At 62.0% G+C, this 19376-nt stretch overlaps 1 protein-coding gene across 1 annotated transcript in view; it reads right to left on the reverse strand.

Annotated features, from left to right (window-relative positions):
* LOC111153397 (lysophosphatidylcholine acyltransferase 1) overlaps positions 1–13010 on the reverse strand; it is a 44110-nt gene extending 31100 nt beyond the window's left edge. The window contains exon 1 of the mRNA XM_022512400.1: positions 12864–13010. Within this exon, the coding sequence (XP_022368108.1) occupies positions 12864–13010 (147 nt within the window). The remainder of the gene's footprint in view (positions 1–12863) is intronic.
* Between the last annotated feature and the right edge of the window lie 6366 nt (positions 13011–19376).

Below are 19376 nucleotides of genomic sequence, written 5' to 3' on the forward strand. Positions count from 1 at the left end.
AGAGCCCCGTATCACGGTCCCTGGGAGAGAACCTGTAGGGAGGCAGGGGATCCCCTCGGGAGAGGGCAGGGCTCCGTTTCCCACAACCCAAACACCCAGCTCTTCTGGGTCTGGGGGTTGACTCAGACAACCCCCCGGCCTGGGAGGGGACCAGGGACAGACCCCAACATCCACTCCCACAGAAGCCCCTCGCGGAACTGGGAGGCGGTCAGCAGCCACAGGTGATCTGTATTGGGCAGGGATGGATGGACGGCAGCCCCCGGAGGTGCAGGCACGGGTGGGAGAGCAGGGGCCTGGGGGAGGGAGAATGCGAGCCTCGCTCCCGGGTGATGGCACTGGGCGGAGCTGGAGGAGACACGGCCGCAGCATGGGGGAGGGGGCACGTCGCAGACCAAGCAGGAGCGGCTGGGGGCGTGGGACCCGCACCCTCCACGGAGCTCCAAAGGCTGTGGCCTCACTCCCCTCAGCAGCCCGGCCACCTCAAGGGCGCCAGGTCAAATAAACCCGGGGTCGCCCCTCCCGCGAGCTAAGGGTTTACAAGCCCCTTCTAGGAGGACCTCCATTCAGGCTCCCCGACTGAGTGAGGTCCCACTCCGTGGAAGTTGGCTGCGACATGTGGTCCGTCAGGAACGGGTTTACCCAGACTCGGACACGCAAGCTGACGGTTCCTGTGTCCCGGAGCAGCATTCTCCCGTGGCACGCTCCACCTCGAGGCCCTGTTGGGGGCCCAGCTGCAGGGCGGATGTCATGGCAGCCTGCGGGCTCCCAACACCATTTCCTGCCCAAAGGTGCCAGGACTCCTGGGAGAAGCCAATTCTGGGCTGAGGCAGAAAACGTGGAGGGTGACCGGGGACAGCAGGGAAGGAGGCAAAGGCCCCCAGACTCTGGAGCCCCCATGGCAGACAACAGTCTGAGCACCGGTAAGATCGTCACGCTGATGAGAACCTCACGTGTGCTCACACCCTGCGTCCAATGCCCCGGGTGCGCACGCACGCCTGCATACACACCTCACTGGTCCTCCAGAGCCCCTCACCTCTGGAGGGACGTGGGCTCCTGAGTGTGACACCAGCCCATGTGGTCATGAGACCACCCCTCAGGGCAGCCAAGGGGGGGGGTCCAGGAGTGTCCCGCACACCCCCCCACCCCATGTGGAGGAGACACAGCACACGCCAACAGAAACGGGTGCATCCGCAAGACAGGGCCTTTAAAAGGGGATTAAGGTAAAGTGAGGTCACTAGAGTGGACCCTAATTCCACACGGCAAGTGTCCTCCTGAGAAGACATTAGGTCACAGCAGACGGCTCCTAGAAGAGACGGCGTCTATACGCCCAGGAGCGAGGCCTCAGGAGGAGGCTGGAGATGGGGCTTCCAGTCTCTAGGACCGGGGGACAGAAACGTCTGTTGCTGAAGCTGCCGGCCTGTGGTGTCTCCAATCTCCCGTGACAAGACACGTGCAAGACGATTCCAGTTCCAATGTAACACATTCACCAAGTGCAGTGAGTTCACTAACGGGCCGCCTGGAACTCTCTACTGAAGGCCCCTCTGGTCACAGTGGCCAGCTCAGACGCACCTGGTGGTCACGCCCTCCTCTCTGCCAAGGCCACTAACCTCGTCTTTGTGCAAGCTGTCCCAATGTCTTGGGTTTCACAACACATAGCTGCTGACGTACTGTGTAGGAGACAGAGGATGCTGGAGTGCACACGGGTCCCCAGCGTCTCACCCACACTATCCCCATGCTGGGCTGGGTCACTGTGGCAACACAGGTCCTTGCCGGGAGTGGACGGACCAGCCACGCCCCCAGATGCTGTGCACCCCCAGAGCATACATGGGCCTGGTGCATCGAGGGCCCCCCCAAGCTGTGCTAGATGCTGACTCAGCACCTGCCGGTAGGAGGTACTTGCGGGAGTGCAGCGGAGGTGGGGTGTCACTGCGACGGCCTTGCCAGGAATGGGGTCAGCAGCCTGAAGGCCCGGGGCCGAGTCAGAGCACATGGCGAGCACCGGGCCACGTGGCATGGCTGCCCTCACGACACTCGTCACGGCGGTGGGCAGGCCACGGGGAGGGGGTGTTTCGGGGCCAGAGTGCTTTCCCGTGGAAGAGAATAATCATCGGAGCTCCAAAGGCTGTGGAGACACAGACAAGTACACCGCAGAGAAGCGCATTCCCGTGGGGTCGGAGACAACGGGAGCGCCCGCGGGCCGTGGAGGACGGAGCCGGAGCCGTCGGAGCCCAGGCAGTGGCTGAAAACTGTGCTCACGCGGCAGCGCTCCGACCGCCCTGTCACCGCAGACCCCGCCGGGGCGCGGGTGACGGAGAACCCGTGTTCCCTCCCCCAGTGACTGCACGAGCACCAGCCCCATGTGTTTCACGGCCAGAGCTCAGCGGCGTCACCACGAGAAGGCTGATGCCAAGCCCTGGGCCCCCCGGTTCTCGCAGAGGTCAGAGAACAACTGTAGCTCAGGCCAGCCCAGTCCCACGAAGCCGCGTGCCATGTGCTGGGCCCTCTGCCCTGCAGGGGACGGCTTGGGAAGGGCCCATGTGGGCGCACCTGGCTGGCTGGCAGCCCCAGTCCAGCTCCCCGCGGAGCGGCTTGCGTGGGCGTTGCTGGTAGCAGCAGAGCAGGACGTCACCTGGGACGCCAGCAGGGGCAGTGAGCCAAAGGTCACCTGTGTGACAGGTGCCAGCCGCACCAGAGGGAAGGGCTTCCAGGTCCTCGGGGTACAAGGGCAGGTCCCGAGGTGACTCAGAGACAGAAAGACAGAACAGGACTCCTATCTTCCCGTCACCTGGATTACAACATTTGAAAGGCACGAGTTTCCAGGACGGCCACGGGCCATGCACTGAGTGAGCGTGCGGAAGGTGGACAGTCGCTAATGGGTGTTGGCCCCGGGCCACGGGGGGTGCATGGGGCCTGATCAGCGGGGGTGCTACACACGCAGTGAGCACGGGGCCCCAGAGGGACCAGCATGGAGGGTGCTCAGATCCAAAGTGGACAGGACCCATGGTATTCTGACCGCGGGTCCGCCCGCACCCATGAGGATGGGCTCCTGAGGCCGAGGAGGGGAAGTGCCAGCCTCCTGGGTACTCGGTGGTATTCCCAGCCCAGATGCCCACGGCAGGATAGAGTGGACCCATGGACCCGCAGCTGGAGGGATGTCCCCGCAAGGCTGTGGCTCCGGGGACAATACGACAGAGAGAATCCACGACCCCCAATCAGTCAGCCTGCCCTGTCCCGTGTGTGCCCCGAGGCAGAGCGAGGTGCAGACGGGTGGCCCGTAGCCCAGCTGGGGTCTGGGTCTGGGGGGGCAGGAACAAGCCCGCGCTGGGCCTCCGGGGTGGGAGGCGCACCCTGCTTTCTGGGGCTGGGTCTTGGGACGGCCTCAAACGGCTCCCTGGGAGGCTGGGCTGGTTCCCCCGGCTCTGCCCATGAGACGATAGATGAGCCTCACGGACTCTGCACAAAGACTCCTGCGTGAGAGAAACGGAGGGACACCGTACCTGCGGAATCCGTCTTTCTCTCTCACGGTTACACATTTTAAAAATTTAAAGCAAGTTGTTTTAAAAGTCCTGATTTAGAACAGAGAATCTTCTGAAACCGGGAAGACACGGCCTGACGACCCTCAGCCCAGCGCGGGCGGGGAGTGGCTCTGTAGACGTGGCCCTGGTTCCTGCCTACTGGGGTCCCTCCCTCCTGACACAGCAACAAGACAGACACATCGACACGTCTTCTTTCTCAAGAATGTGGGAAACGACAGCAGCGGTCTCCGGAGTGCCACCGGCTGGGACGTTCCAGCACAAACTCCCGTCCTCGCAGCCTGGGGCGTCCAAGAGCATCAGGTCTGGACGCAGCGCTTCGCAGGCGCAAGCCCCGCTGGTTCGCTGGGAGAGCCGACCCCCACGGCTCCCCTCCAGCAGCAAAACACCTTTTCTGAACATGCTGGGACGCAAACCACCTCCGAGTCCGAAAGGCAAGACAGAGCCGCGTTCCCAATGGTGGCCACGAGCGTCACCCTCTTGTCACACGTGGCTGCTTGCGGGAAAGGCTCCTTTCTACGGAGAGACGGTGCGCAGGGTGAGGCCGAGCTCTGCGGTGTAGGCGGCATGGGGAGGTGGGGGCGGCCGCCAGGAGCCGGGCCATCTGAGGGGCCTCCTGTTTCTGGAGCAGCTGGCCTTCGGCAGTGTGATTCGTCACTATTTAATCCTGTGTCCGGCTCACGTCGGGACTCCCTCGTCTTCTTCTCGCGGACATGTGAATGTTGGTCTTCCTGGCCCTGGTCTTCAGCAGTGCCAGCCCTGACGCCGTGAGTCCACCTGAGAGGCTGAGGACCATCTCCTGCCAGGACCACACTCACGGCTCCGTACGAGCTCTCTTCCCAGCTCTCCCACTGAGATCTAAAAGTCCCCAGAGCGTTGCTAGAACAGCTCTTTTCTCCTCCAATCCGTAAGCAGCGTCGCCGTCCCCAGCATGCGGGCCTCTGCACGCTGGAGGCTTCGCACCCCGTCCGGGCGCACGTGGCCAGCCTGGAGCCTTGCGCAGGAGAGGGCCTTGGGGGACTCACTGTGCACGTGCACCTGTGGCCGGCCCTAGCACGGCCACGCTCTTGGACAGGCGCGTCTTCTGTCCCTGTCAGGGCTGACGGCGTGGCCGATGAGAAGCCACAGGCGCCCCTGCAGCTCCTCATGGAGCGGAACCGCCCTGGTCTCGGGCGACCCTCCACACACACCCTACAACCAAGGGCGCCACACCAGGAGCCCTCCTGACACTGCACGGTCCTTCCGCTCCTGCCTCCTCGCCAGCGTCTGAGGGCCCAGAGAGGTGGAGGTCAGAGCCTTCTGCGGTCTCGGGCCTAAGGCCAGCTCTGTCCCCCAGCGCCGAGGGTCTCAACGACCCTGGCACAGGAGCAGCGGGACCCACAGCCACAGGGTTACAGCCACACAGTTGGCGGTCAGCACGGAGGGCAGCTCATGGCCCCCAGGCGAACGCGGCAGAGATCCCCGGGCTCGGGGGCTGAGCGGGCTGCACAGGGCCCTTGGTCCATGCATAAGGGCATCAGCAGACAAGCTAAGGAGCCGTGGCATGCGGGCCATGGTGGTGAAGCCTTGGGGACATCGGGAGACACCTGCCACGTAGTCAGCCTCAGGGTCTCCAGGAAGAACCACCGGGAGATGCTGGCCAGCTGAGGCTGGGCCCCAAGGCAGGGAAGGGACAGGGTGGGAGGCAGCAGGAAGGTGCACAAAAGGCCCAGGGAAGCACGTGCCCTGCTGAGCGCCGCGTCACTGCTGGGCGACAAGGCAGCGGTGCAGTGGACCAGCTTGGGGGCCTAGGGAGGACTCCCGGTGCCTGCAGCCCTCCTCACAGTCACCACGGCTACCACCGCAGCCGCCCGGGGCTCCCCTGCAGGAGCTCAGCCCTTGGAGCCCACGCTGGTGTGGGGGAGGGGTGGGGCACGACACGCCCTCGGCAGCGACCCTGCTCCCTCAGAGCACGGAGAGCCCTTGTGCTCTGAACATGACACCCCACCCTCGCCGCAGGAGGCTTTCGGGCTCTGCCCTGTGCCGGATGGCGGATGGTCCGGGGCGCACACACAGGGCTGTCTGTAAGCTGCAGGAGAAACGCGTAGGAGAGGAAACAAGTTCACTAGGTCAGTGAACACGTGCCAAGTGCCGGTCACCAGCCAGCGCTGCCCCCAGTGACCCGAGGAGGCCTGCAGCCCTGCCTGGCCTGGAGCCCCATAGGCAGGACAGCAGGCCCAGCAGCCAGCTGGCCTGGGGGCAGAGCTGGGGAGGGAGCTCCTTTTCTGTAGGGAGTTGAGAAAGATCCCTAACCCTGCAGGGACTGAAGCAGAAGCAGGGGAGACCCGGAGGACGCACCCTCCCCCCATGCCAGCCAGCCTCTGGGCTCCCCTCGCCCCTCCTCCCCACTCGATTCCTACAAAATCGCATCTCCTCAGGGTTTTCAGGACCCTGCAGCTGGAGACCCTGTGGTCTCTGCCATTCCAAGCTGCCACCCCAGCAGGCTCCAGATGTGAAATCCCACAGGAAACCCAAGTGCAGGCCCGAGGCCCCTCTGCCGCTGTCCTCACCTGAGAGCTCAGCACACAGCGGGCCGCCTCTCTGGGCAGCTGCAAGGAGAAGAGCGGGCGGGACAGAAGCAGAAACACTCCCAAGAGCCCAAGCTCGGGGCCGGCTGTTCCGCTCCAGAGATGAGGCTCGGGTCCAACCCAGGAGCTCCAAATCCCCACCTGGAGACCACAGGGACGCGGTGGCCCCTGACGCGTTCCCACAGGCCTCTCACCTGGGGGGCCCGGACACCCGGCAAGGACAACTGCTTGGGGGCTTTCCAGGCACAGACCTCCCCCCACGGAGTCAGCTCCGGCCCTGAGCTCGCTGGGTGGGCCCTCTGGGGCGGCGGGTACAAGCTGGTGGAGGGCGGGGGCAGGAGGTCCAGCCCAGGGGCACTGGCTTTTTTCTCGAGAACACGCCTCCCCGAAGGGAACGAGAAACGAGGGAGTGGGAGCCGCGAGGGACAGGCACACAGACCACGCACAGAGAAGGACCTGTCCTGGTCCCCAAGCAGATGACGCCCAGAAGCCACATACAAGGTCAGAACAGGCCAGTGGTACATGGCGCCTGGAGGGGACCCCCCCCCCCCCCCGCCGAGTTCCCGTGCCCAGGCGAGCTCCAGGGGGCCATGAGCTCATCTGTTTACTAACAGTCTGTGCGTCTCACCAGCTGCTAGGAGCCCCTGGCTGTGGTCCAGGAGAGAGCAGTCCCTGCCCTGGGCTGTGGGCTCAAAGTCCCGAGAGAGAGAGTCCCCCCAACCCCTGCCCCAGCTCAGGGAGTTCCCTGCCCGGAGCGGGCTGCAGGGGAGTGGACAGAGGTTCACCTTCGCTGGCCTCGCACGCAGTCCGCGAGGACAGTCAGCAGGGGCAGGGAAGGGGGATGCGGGTGGGCTGGGGCCAGGATGGAGGAGACGAGAGAACCCTACCAAGGACTCCATCCCCTCCACCTCGGGCTGGCAGACACAGCCAGGCTGTGCGGCCTGAGGAAATCCTGATCTCCAGCGCTTCTGGCACGGCCTGAAGGAAAGAATCTTGGAATTCCAGGCCGTGGGGTCTGCGGCTGCTCGCCTTTGCTCAGCAGGTCCCAGCAGAGCACTGCAGGCCCAGGACACAGCACACCTTGAGGCCCTTGCCAAGGGGGCCCCTCCAGCAGCAGTCCTGGGCTGTCCTGATGGGCTGCAGATGCTCCTAGCTGGGCACCTCCTGCCCACTCAGCTCTCCGACAAAGCACCCCCAGGACATCCTGGCTCAGCCTCACTCCCAACCACAGGTTCTACCCGAATGCTGGCTCTGGGCCCCCATCTGTGGGAAGCTCCTAGGGAACATCCAGGCCCTGCCCCCCAACTGTAGAGAGCCCCCAGCCCCCAGCTGTAAGGAGACCCAAGGGCACGTTCTGTGCTTCCCCAGCTGCCGGGAGCGCCCCAGAGGACCCTGGCCATCCCCCGGAGCATCCTGGCCATCCCCCCAGCTGCTGGGAGCTCCCCGGAGTGTCCTGGCTGTCTCCCTGGCTTCTGGGAGCTCCCCAGAGCATCCTGGCTATCCTGTCGGCTGCAGGGAACTCTTGGCCCATCGGTAACATTTGTAGGGTGAGAATGGGCCTGACAGCCGCCTGTGGTAGGAGCCTGGGTAGTCTGCCCCCGGCTAGGGTGGTCACTCTTCCGAACACACGGGTGAACGTGGGAGCAGACTGGTCCAAGTGCTCCTCGGTGCAACAGGGGAGCACTCGGTGGAGTGGGAGGGTGCGGGCGGCGGCTGCTGGCCGGTGCACCTGGTTAGGGGAGAGGGCCCGAATGGCCCTGAGCGCTCAAGGGTAAGTTGGGCTCCGGCTTGGGGCGTGCTGAGCTCCAGCGGCCCAGGGGCCCCCACGAGAATATGGAGCTAACGAGTCCCACCGGACAGAAGTGACTGATGACTCTTTCCTACCAGTGAAGAGACCTACTGCTACAGGGAGGGGGTCTGCTCCGCTGTTGGGCCTGGTCCAAACCAGCCCCCCGGCCTAGGATTCCTGGCTGTCTGGGGCCTCAGGCTCACTCCTGGGGGTTACCGTGCATGAAGCAGAGGGCCCCACCGGGTGGCCACACCGGTCCCCGCCCTCCAGGCCTCAGCGACCCCGTGAGAGTCAGCTCTGCACCCCAGCCTAGGGGTTTGGAATATCAAAATTGTGAAAGATGTTTTTTTTAAAAAAAAATTCAGCCAGCAAGTAGCTTTTTAGAGAAAATAAGTCAGTTCTCTGGCTCTCAGATGGACACATGACTTCTGGGAGTAAAGAGGCCGCTGTCCCTGGGCTCCTGTGGCAGGTCCTGCCCACAGGCTGGGAGCGTGTCAAGGGCTCGGGCAGGGCAGTCTGCAGAGCCTCTGGGCCCCTGCGAATGCATGAGAACGGAGTTGGCGCCGTGCCTGAGACGCTGGGAGCCGCAGGCATGTGTGTGCTCAGGGACAGTGTTTGACAAGCTTGGAGACACCTCCGCTCGTGAGGCTGGAACGTACGCAAAACCAGGAATGTGATAATTACTTATAATACTACAAAGTGTGGCTCGAAGGGCTGCCGGGCGGCCGGGCTTGAGGTCAGCACTGCGACCCCATCTAGACACACGCTTTCCTCTAGGCGCATTTTCACAATAACTCGCAACCTCCCTCCGGGTTTACGGACACTAGAAACGGGAGAAGCGCAAGCTCAGGAGAGGTTAAGGTCACCCGGACACATCACAGCAAACGCAGGAGGGCCGGGCGAGGGGCGAGCTCAGCCTTGCAGCTCCAGGGACCGTGGCATCGTGTCCTGGCTGTGCTGGGTGAAGGCCCCGGGGGCAAAGTGGTCTCTGGCTGGGCGGCACGGGGCGGGGTGGGCAGAGAGGCTTAGTGAAACACGATTCGTGGGAGCCTCGCTGAGACTCCCAGGAGCAGAGGAGCCCAGAGCCCCTCCTTGGACCTTCTCCAGCATCTGGAGTGCCCTCTGGTGCTCAGATGCCCGTGGGGACAGGAGCGGGGCAAGCACCCTCCTCCCGCACCAGGATGCCTCAGTGGCCACTTTCAGGGGCAAAATCCTGATTTTCTAAAATGAGAGATAAGATTGACAATGCTTTACTCAGTACTAATAAATTTTTAAAATGTTAAACACAAGTCTGTGTCTACATTTGCGTGCGTGTACACATACACAAGACCTGTCTATAGACACACACGTCAAGCACCCATATTCCAGGACCAAAGAGCAGGATTATGAAAAGTCTCCTCAACCCCCACCCCATCCGCCAACTTGGCCACGGTTAAAGCTTATGTGTGACCCTTCAAGAACAGCAGACCTGGATGACAGGAGGCTCCCGGTGTGTTAGGAGAAAAAGCCAGTCCCCTAAGGGCTCACCTGCCCCGAACCTGCCTGGGGTCGAGGCCCGCAGAGTCCCTGGGTCTAAGTCTCCTTACCTGGAACTCAGGGACGTGACACGACCCCGCACCCGCCTGTCTCCAGGTCTGCACTGAGCGACCAGAGGCAAGGACACGGTAGAAATGCCCCTACATGCCAGTGGGCTACAGACACACAACAGAGGGTATTGCCAGGCCCCCAGGTTGTCAGAGGTGACGGGGCCTGAGGCCTCGGCGCCGGCCTGCCGCAGCCGGCCCTCTCTGTCTTCCCCTGGGACACACGTGCTCCTGGGAGCCCTCCGTCCCCGTGCCCCCCCCCCCCCGGTTTCTACCGCCACCAGCTCCGAGTCACGTCTGGTCCCACGCGCCCCTCCCTCCACGCCCCTGGGCAGACCGCCGGGGCGGATAAAGGGCCGTCATCAGGCACGGCCACAAGGGGCAGCAGGAGGGCTGGGGTGGGTGCTCGGGAGCCTGGCAGGTCACGGAAGCAGGTGGAAAGCACCTGCAGAAGTCTGGGGCGTGGGACTCCCTGCCCCAGAAGGGCCACGCCTGACTCAGGCTCTAGGGAGAGACCAAGGGCATCTGCTGTTGCTTTCTTCCTTTTAACCAAAACTCAAACATCTGGACAGGAACTCAGAGAAAACGATCATCCGTTTCTGGGTACTTACACTGCACACAGGCCACCCCACAGGGCTGCTGGGCTGGAGTCTGTCCCTGCATCTGACCTTCACGGTAATCCTCTCTGTGGGTCTAACGTGGAAAGGGGAGCACGTGGCAGCGCCCTCCCACAGACAACTCACTTCCAGTGTGAACAGGAAGCCAGACTGCCTTCCGGGAAGTGAGTCGTCCTCGGCACTCGTCCCTGGGAGTTCAGAGATGGGGAAGCACTGGGGCTGGAGGCGGGATGCACTCATGCCTGGGGGTTCCAACAGAGGCGCCCCCCTAACCCTGGCAATAGAAACCACTCTATGACTCCCCACAGCGAACCGCCAGGTGACCCCGTAAGACGCGACTTAGCTTTTCTATCTTGATAAGTTATTTCCCGTCTGAAGAGGTGGTTAAGCTCCTCACTAAATCGGTGGTTAAATGACAGGCGGACTGGCCGTTGATCCGCAGACAGTGGTGGCCCATCCCCAGCAGCAAGCCTAACAGGTGCACGCAGGTGTCCTCCCGGGCTTATCCTGACTCGGAATGCCAGTGGGTTCCTGAGCGCCCTTGGGTGTCTGCCATGGCTGGGCTCGTTTACTGACTGATTTAGGGAGTCCGACTTTCTTTGCTTGGACAGGCCAGATCCCCCCCGTGGAATCCTCAGCCTACTGTATTACTTAAAAAAGAAAAGCTCGCAGAGCACTGCTTGCAAAAAAACAAAACGTCTCTGTAGGACGGAACCTGGAGCTTAGGAGTCATAGACTCTGTGCCCTGGACCACGGGCCACTGACCCGAGCAGTAACCGCAGCTCCAGGACGCACACAGGAAACACACCAGTTATCCTGAAGAGCCAGGACGCAGCCTCTGCAACATCGCAACAAGGTGTGCATAAAGTATCCTCCCCTTCCTGGGGGGCTAGAGCGTTCCACCCACCCTTTCCTTTTCTGAATATCTTCCAGAAACTGCCCGCCAACATCTAAAACCACAATCCCCCCTGTCAGGAGCTGCTCCAAACCCCCAGTTTACAGCCCTGTGTCCCCCGCCCTGAGGGGTACCCGGGAGTTAAGGCTCTGCTGGGACGTCCGTCCGTCCTTTCTGCGTGTTTACTCATCGACTAGCGAGCCTCTACAGCGCACCCCACTCGGACAAAAAGCACCAGGTCGTGGCAGGACAGACCCGGCCCCTGTCCCTCCACACTACTGAGGGAGGGGGCTGCAAGTGTGACAGGGACACAGAGGCAGCCCTCCAGGGACCTCCAGGGAGGAGGGGGTTTCCTCCTGCAGGTGCTGTCACCCACGGCCTGACCGAGCAGAGAGGCCAGGACAGCAGGCAAAGTCAGGAAGACACAGATGCAGCGGGACCTTGGAAGCCACCTGGAGTCAGGGCTCATTCCCACGGTCACCCTCCGAGGGTTCAGAACAGTGGGTGGAAGAAGGCCTGTGGACCACAGGAGTGATGGGGTAGGGTCTGGTGGGGGGCACCATTCAGGAGCCCCGAGGAAGTGGCTGTGCTCCTAACCCCCTCACAGCTGGGTACAGCAGCTGGCAGGTGATGAGTTCAAGTCTGCAAGCAAAAGAACACAGAGGGGGGGTTGCCGGCAGACCCCAGGGGCGGCAGATGATGGTGTCTGTCTCCAGACACACACAGACACAGGGGACAAGGCCCAGGAGCTGACCGGTACGACCTTGCTTCTTCATGTCACTAGAAGGGATGCCACCCTCCCCTGTCTCCCCTGTCCTCAGTCTAGTGCCTACCCTTTCCTCTCCCACGATGATAATCAAGCCCACCTAGAGGAGGCTTCAAGAAAAGCGTGCAACCCAGGACAACAATATCAAACTTCAAGAACTTTCCACTTCAATATTATTTCCAAAGACTAACTTCATGCATTAAAGAAGAATCTCAATGTCACCCCAAAATGTTTGGTCACAGCTGGAAATACTCTCCACCAACTGCACAACTGTTAAAATCCTACACTTGTGCCTGCTTCCGTTATGGTTTTGGAATCAAAAGAAATGCCATGTCATGAGCAATCTTACAGAAATCAAATGTACAACCCAAGAGCAGGAATGTACACAGGGAGGCCCAGCCCTGCGGGGGAATTACCCCACCAGGTCAGGAATTACCCCACCGGGTCAGGGAATTACCACACCAGGTCAGGAATGACCCCAGCAGGTCAGGGAATGACCCACCAGGTCTGGGAATGCTTCCCACCAGGTCCGGGTATGACCCCACCATGTCGCGGAACGGGTCCCCCCTAGAAGCCGGCGAGGACAGGGACGTGTGGGGCCCGGCCGCTTCCAGCAGGCGTCCATCTCTCAGCGGGACCAGAGGGCTCCGCGCATCGCACGCGCTGGAAGCGGACTCCGCTGCTCGCTCGCGGGAACCCGGGACGCACAAAACCGTCACGGCCGAGCCCCCAGGGCAGCGCCCCCGGCACTCGCCGCACAGCACAACTTGCAGGCGCAGAGGCGGAAATCCTGCCGCTCCCGCCGGCCGGCTCGCACCGCGGGCTCCGGCCCGCACTCAAAGGACCGACGAGGTCCCCACACGAAGCTCATCAAATGACCAAGTCACATCCAGGACAGCCGCGCGGTTCCCTCCAGGGGCCTGCGCGCGGCCGGAGCGGACGCGGGGCCCGGGGACCGCGGGTGCGGCGACCCGGGGATCCGGGAAAGGGGGTGTGGGGCCGGGCGCCAGGGCGCGGGCCCCCGATGGGGGTGAGGCCGCCCGCCGCGGGGCCGTGGGGGGTCGCAGACCGCGGGGGCGACGGGCCCGGGTCTGGCCCGGGGCGCGCACCCACCTGGGCCTTCTGCAGGGCGCTGAGGCGCAGCTCGTGCACGAAGGGGTTCCGCCCCGGGGGCGCCAGCCGCCGCACGTCGCCGGCCCCCACGCTGGAGGCGGCGCTGGAGCCGGGGGCGGCCCGGGGACCGCGCGCCCGCAGCCTCATGGCCGCCGCCCGCCGCAGGGAGCCGGGCGCGGGGCGCGGGGCGCGGAGCCGGTGCGGAGCCGGTGCGGAGCGGGCGCGGGGCGCGGGCCGAGAATGCGCGGCGGCAGGGGCGGGCCCGCGGGCGCGCGCCCCCCCGGGCGGGCGGTGTGACGCGAGGGGCGGGGGGCGCCGGAGGGGCGAGCTGGGCGGGCGGGGGCGGTGCGTTCCGAGAGCCCCGCCCCCGGGCCCGCGAGGCCGCCCCGCCCTGCCCGGCGCCTGCCGTCAGCTGCTTAGGGGCGCGCAGGGGAGGCCGGGGTCCCGGGATCCCCGCGTCCCGAGCGGCGCCTGGGCCCGTGGCGGCGCTTCCCGTAGTGGCCGGACCGCGGGGACCCTCAGTCCGGGCCTGTCCCCTGCGCGGAGAGGCCCGGCAAGTCGCTCTCTCCAGCAGCGTAGGGCATCTCCGCACCAGGCGCCCCCCCTGCCCGAACGCGGGGGCCGCGCCGAGCCAGGCTGCACCTGCGCGAGGCCAGCGCGCACTCTGTCGAGGCTCCGCTAGGGATGGACCCAGCCCCGGCTCCGGCTGCCTTTCCTCCTTGCCTGTCCTCGAAGGCCGCCTTAGGGGAAGCAGGTTCTCCCGGTGCGCCTCCCAGGTCCAGTCTGGGCCAGCGCTGGCTGCAGGCTGTCCCAGGAGGCCCTGAGCGCAGCCTCTTCCCCACGCAGCGACCGCTCATCTCAGGTCCACCGGAATGGGGGGGGTGCACAGACGCGTTTGCTGACTGGGACCCAGAGTTTTCAGTGGGTGTGAATCAAATGATTCTTTCTCGTGGCCTCATTACTCTAGTTCACGGAATCACTCCCTTGCATGAAGGGAGACATGTGGGGGTCTCTAATTTGTGGCATAGTATTACTAACTAGGGCAAAAGTGAAATAGTTCATCAAAATTTATCAATTTCAAACATTTACCACAAACTGCAGTGTAGTGAGAGCAGCTAAACTTCTGTGCCTGCCTCTCCCTGTGCCCCTGATGGGAAGGGGGTGGAGCCCCAGACAGGCAGCGGGCATGGGGGGCATGGGTGAGGAAGGACAACTTGGACACAACCCAGCAGCTGAAATCGTGAGGAAGTAGTCGGAAGACTTCTTGCATTGCTCTGGGGCCCCTGCTGCGGGACTGCCTGGTCCTGGGGTCCTAGGACCTCCGTGCCTTGTGAGGGTCCCCAGCCGTGTCCCTGCCTGAGCCTCTGATAACCTGGCTGATCCCCTTGCCCGCTGATATGGTGAAGTGTCACCTTGCTGAGGGCGCTTCTGCGATTTGATGGACAGAGAAAAACTGGGGAACCAGAAGAGAGTTCCGCGGGTTAGCCGTGGTCCAGGTCCTCTGACAGCCTTGTCCATACAGACAGGGCAAGAGCAAGGCTACATCCCAGTGCCCTTTCTAAGCCTCACGCCGGACCAGGGCCGGTGACGTCTCCTCTGAGGCTCAGTTGTCAAATCCGTAAAAGGCAACTAGCACAGTACCTACCTTCTCTGCTGTGTGTGATGACAAGATGGCCCTTGGGGACTGCAGTGGGTCTTACTTGCTGGTGGACTGTGGCGGGGACTGTCTCCATCGCCTGGTGGCCATCAACACACGGCTGATCTCTGAGCATTCAGATGACAATTGCTCTGATCACAGACACAAGAACCTAGCTGGGAGCTGCTGGGACAGGATAAAGAGCTATTCAGAGTGAGAGCCAAGAAGGATGGCCAGCAAGGAGGGGGTTCTCAAATCCTTCTCAACAAGCAGAGCCCTGGAGAAGCCCGAAAGGTTGACAAAGGCAGAAGGCAGCCAGGAGAGCCGGAGCGAGGAGTGCAGGGCCCAGAAGGGGGAGTCCAGGGAAGTCGACGGCTTGCACTGCTTTATACTTTCTTTTCTTCAGTTTCAATCCTGTGATGGAATTTTCTAGGAGTCATGGAGTGTTCTGGAAACTTGACTAGGAGAAGTTGGTACTGGGCAAGGGGTTGTGAGAAATTGTCTTTCTTTTTTGAAGAAACTACCGGCGGGGACCCTGAACGTCTAAGGCAAATCCCCGGCGGTTCTCTAGGAATCTTCTGGAATACAGACCCTGGCGCATGGAGCAGGTGGCCAGGCTCAGGCCCTAGCCCTGTCCCTGTGGCTCCTTCTTCTTGCTTTGCCTCTGTCTTAGGAAGACGGAGCATCCCGTTCTCCAGGGGGACAGACAACACAGGAGGGGTGCTGCTTGCTGGTGTGGGGCTGTGTATTTTGGTCTGTTTGTTGAGTTTTAGAGTTCTGTACAGATTCTCTGAGAAGATGAGTTCTCCGTTTTCTTCTGATACTTTTCATTCTGCCTTTCATGGTGTTTTTAATCCATTGATGCGTTTTTCTCCTCTGCACTGGGACCCTGTGTTCTCGACGCCACCCAGCAGCCTGCCTCCCCACAGTGGCTCCCTCAGGCATGAGCACAAGGATTGATGAAGCTCTTCTGGACGCTCTGTTTCCTTCCACTGGTCTGCTGGTCCCCGCGGCCCCACACTGCTCTAACTGCTGTACCTCCGGAATCACGTGCCTTAGTTACCAGTAGGGCAGATTCCATTGCTGCCTCTTTTCAAGAATTGTCCTAGCGGGTCATAGAAGTTCATGTGTCCGTCCGTATTATAGCACGAGTTTGTCCTGTTGCGAGGACTTCCCCAGGGAGTTTTGTTCTGGAGCACGCGGAGTGTACACTTTCACAGGAACGCGTCGGAAGGGCACCTGGGATTTGTTTTAGTGCGCTGTGCTGTGACGCACAGATGTGCACAAGGCACGAAGGATGAAATTTTCCTCACAGTTTCCTGGGACCAGGGAGCATGCGTGCCATGGGGGTTGGGAAGCACCAGGTCTGTCAGGAAGTCACAGGAGTGGGTAGAAAATGTGGCAAGACCCTTTACTGTGGTTTCCACAGGGGGAGCAGAGGAAGTGGGGGAACCAGGCTTAGAGATGGCTAGTGTGAGTACTTTAGTGGCTGATGGGCTGTGGGGCTGTACCCAGTTGTCTGGCACCTGCCCTGGGGTGGCCATGGAGGGGAGGGGTGGGAGTGGTCTCTGGCTGGGCTGGTTTGTGCGGGGGGAGGGGAAAGGTGAGTCAGCCAGCTCTGGGAATGGCCATGCCTCCAGGGTCAGCAGGTCCCAGGAGTCAAAGCTCAGAATAAAAAGACTTCCTTAGGGCAGACCTTCAGAGCACTGCCACCAGAGCGACCCTCCCACAGGCAAGCAGACTCCTGGCTTGCTGGCAGCACCCTCCCCGTTGGGGAGAAAGCTGGAGGCCTCCATTCTCACCCCTCTAGCTTGTCCCTTCCCAGGTGGCATCCCAACCCTGTGGGCAGGGGGCCTCAGGTCTCTACCACCTGCTGTTCCTTCTGCCTGGACACTTGCATTCCTGCCTCCTGTCTTTACGTATGAGCCAAAATTCAGGCTGGTAAGACCCGGGGGTCCTGTTACCCTCTTCCCCGGGGTGTGTATGGCTCTCAGGGCACCAGTGCGTTCCATGTGCATTTGACGTGACGTTTAACTTGTTTGGAACAGAACAGTTTCCAAGACACCTTCTGTGAGAGAATTGGGGCCATTTTACAGATTGGGAAATTGAGGCACAAGAAACCAACCGACCCACCCAGATCACCACCAGGGCCACTGATGGCTTTGGCCTCATGTCCAGGGGTCTTTCCTCTGCTCTCGGGTCCGGACTTCTGGATGGATGCTGCCCCGTGGTCATCCATTTCTGCAGGCCGCCCTCCCTGAGAGGTCATGTTTGTGCTGCTCCAGGCTCCAGTAAAACCACTTCCCTCCCATGTGCAGATGCTTGACATCAGATAAGGCTCGAAATACCGGGCGGCGTTTCATACCTCATATGTAGATGTCAACTATCAGGGAGTCCGGTCTCAGGGTCTGCAGGTGGGAAGGCCCATTCGCCCAGCGCCTCCGGTCTCAGGCGCCTCCCATAGCTGTGTTTTCTGCTCCGCTTACCTTGCCGTGGAAGACGCGGTCCCCAGTATGAGCCGTGACCCGGAGTGGCGGCTTGTCCGTGGCCTTCGCCGACGCTTCACCGAGTTTTGCAATTCAGAGGCCTAGGAGCAGGTTTTCGCGCTTGAACATGTCGTTCTTCACACCTTCAGTTGCAGAACAAATGCTTCCATGTGCTTGTGCTTCCTGAAAGGTCAAAAATCCCGCAAGTGTGAAAACAGTTATTCTCAAAGGAGGGGTCTTTGACGAAGGGCAGTTGCTTACCGTGACTCCGGCTTTGCGAAGTGCCGAGTTACATCCGCCGCGTGCGAAGACAGAGATCTTCGTTACAAGGTGGAGGCCAAGTCCCCAAAGGAGACAGTCACTGTGAGGAGGGCACCCCGGCCGGGCCTGTGAGCCTGCTGGCTCTCCCTGCCTGCTCTGTCACGTCCTTATCGCTGGGGAAGCGTGAGGCCCCGCGGGGTAAAGACGGCCGTCCCGGGCCTGCCAGGCAGCTACCCGCAGCCGTGTGGCCGCGTCGGTCCGCAGAGCTGCAGGGAGAGCCAAGCAGGTCCTGTGGGAGGACCGGGAGGGTCCCTGGGCAGGAGGACGTGAGGTCTGGAAAGAGGCCCAGGAGGAAATTAATTCCCTAGAGATGAAAACGTCCTCCCTGCAGGGGGGCATGTCCCACCGAACCCAGAGCCACAGCCGGTTAGGTTAGCAGGACGTGGTGCCTCGTGTGGACGTGGGCCCGATGGACAAGGATGCTCGCTGCCCCTTCCCTCTCTCCCTCCCCAGCCCCACCCTGTCTGGCTGGCTGCAGTTTCCTGGGCAGAGCCTCTCACACAGCCAGGTGGGTTTCCGTGTCGCATTCGGCCTCCGAGGTGAGTGGCACAGCAGGTGTGGATGGCGTAGGCTGGCCGCGCCTGCCCACGGACCTGTCTCCCCCATTGCACCCGGACCCATGCACGTGGACTCGTGGCTCCAGGCGCACCGGCACCTGCCATCACACCCGCCTCTCTCCCCACCACGCCCCGCGTGCACGGACGCCCCAGCTGCGGGGCCAGGACCCGGGGCTGCTCTACTTTGCCCCTGTGGTTCTTGCTTTAGCAAACAGGGAACTGTTCGGGGTGAGAGCTCTTGGTCTCTCGTAACAGGCGCTGGGGATCACCTGATCTGGCTTCCTCACTTCAGGCTACCGGTCGTAAGAGGACCTTGTACATATTTTCAACGTTGAGTTGATGAGGCCAAGAACTCGTACTGGATCCGGGCCTTTTATGAGCTACTTGACTGGAAAGCCTCCGTGGAGAGGGTGTGTCCCATAGAACAAGGAGTGGGAGGCTGGGATTTGTGTCCGGGAAGGACATACAGGGTGTGCGGTCCTTGACCCTGGGCATGTTTGTGTGGTTAAAACTGAAACAGTGTGTATTTCGCTCACTGTGTCTTTCTAGGGGGCTCCCCACCGGTCACTCAGAACGAGCCTGGTTCCTTGTGCAGGGGCGTTCTTCGAGCCAGAAATCAAGGTTTTGCTGATGTGCTGCTCCGTTGGGCCAGTCCCCTCTGGCTGGGCAAGCGTGTCCCACTTCAGCTACTTGTAGCCCACACCGTCCTTGCGGCTCAGGGCTGGGATGGGCTGGCGCAGGCCACGGTTTCCCCAGCACGTAGGTTACATCCCATGACACGAGAAGGCAGTGGACCGGAGCCACGGGCATGGGTTCTGCCGTGACCCTGGGAGGGGCTCTCCTCCCCTCTGCCTCCCGTTCTCCCCTTGGCTGTTTACAGGGAAACAGCCTGTGGGGGAAGGCTTGACCCTTATGGGAGGTTTTCCTCAGGGCTGGGAGAGTGAACGCAGGTGCAGTGCCCAGCACGGGTCTGGTACCGGGTGAGGGCTCGCTGAGCACTGGCTGTGTTCGCAAGGGCACGGGGCGTTCAGCTCTGGAACCTGCAGCCTTCCCGCCGCAGGGGGCCTGGCGGGGGGCAGGTGCGCCTCCCCCCACCCCCAGTCCCTCAACGTCTGACCACACTGGGTAAACATAGAGTGTGGATTCTTTTAGGAAGGTTAGGGAATCGGTCTCACTGCTCTGAGAACCAGATCCTGGATTGCAGATGGAGTTTTGTGGAAAGCCACGGTGGGTCCAGAGGCCGACTCGGTTCTGGGGGGGGGAGGGCGCTGCTGACCCGCGTTCCCCCTACAAGACCACAGCTCCACAAGCCCAGGTGTGGACATGTCTGATCCCTGAGGAAGAGAGCGAGAACCCTGTGTTGGGCAGCTCACCCCTGTCTGAACGCGCACAGGTGGTGGGGTGGCGGGTCCTCCGTGCTCCCTGAGACTCTGGAGTGTGGTGCTGTGCAACACACACGCGTCTCTCCGCGCACACGGCCTGGCATGTGTGCGCCGTGCGTGACTTAGCCGTG

This window comes from Enhydra lutris, unplaced genomic scaffold (assembly GCF_002288905.1).
Source record: "Enhydra lutris kenyoni isolate GAN:26980312 unplaced genomic scaffold, ASM228890v2 scaffoldscaffold32, whole genome shotgun sequence".
Lineage (NCBI taxonomy): Eukaryota > Metazoa > Chordata > Mammalia > Carnivora > Mustelidae > Enhydra > Enhydra lutris.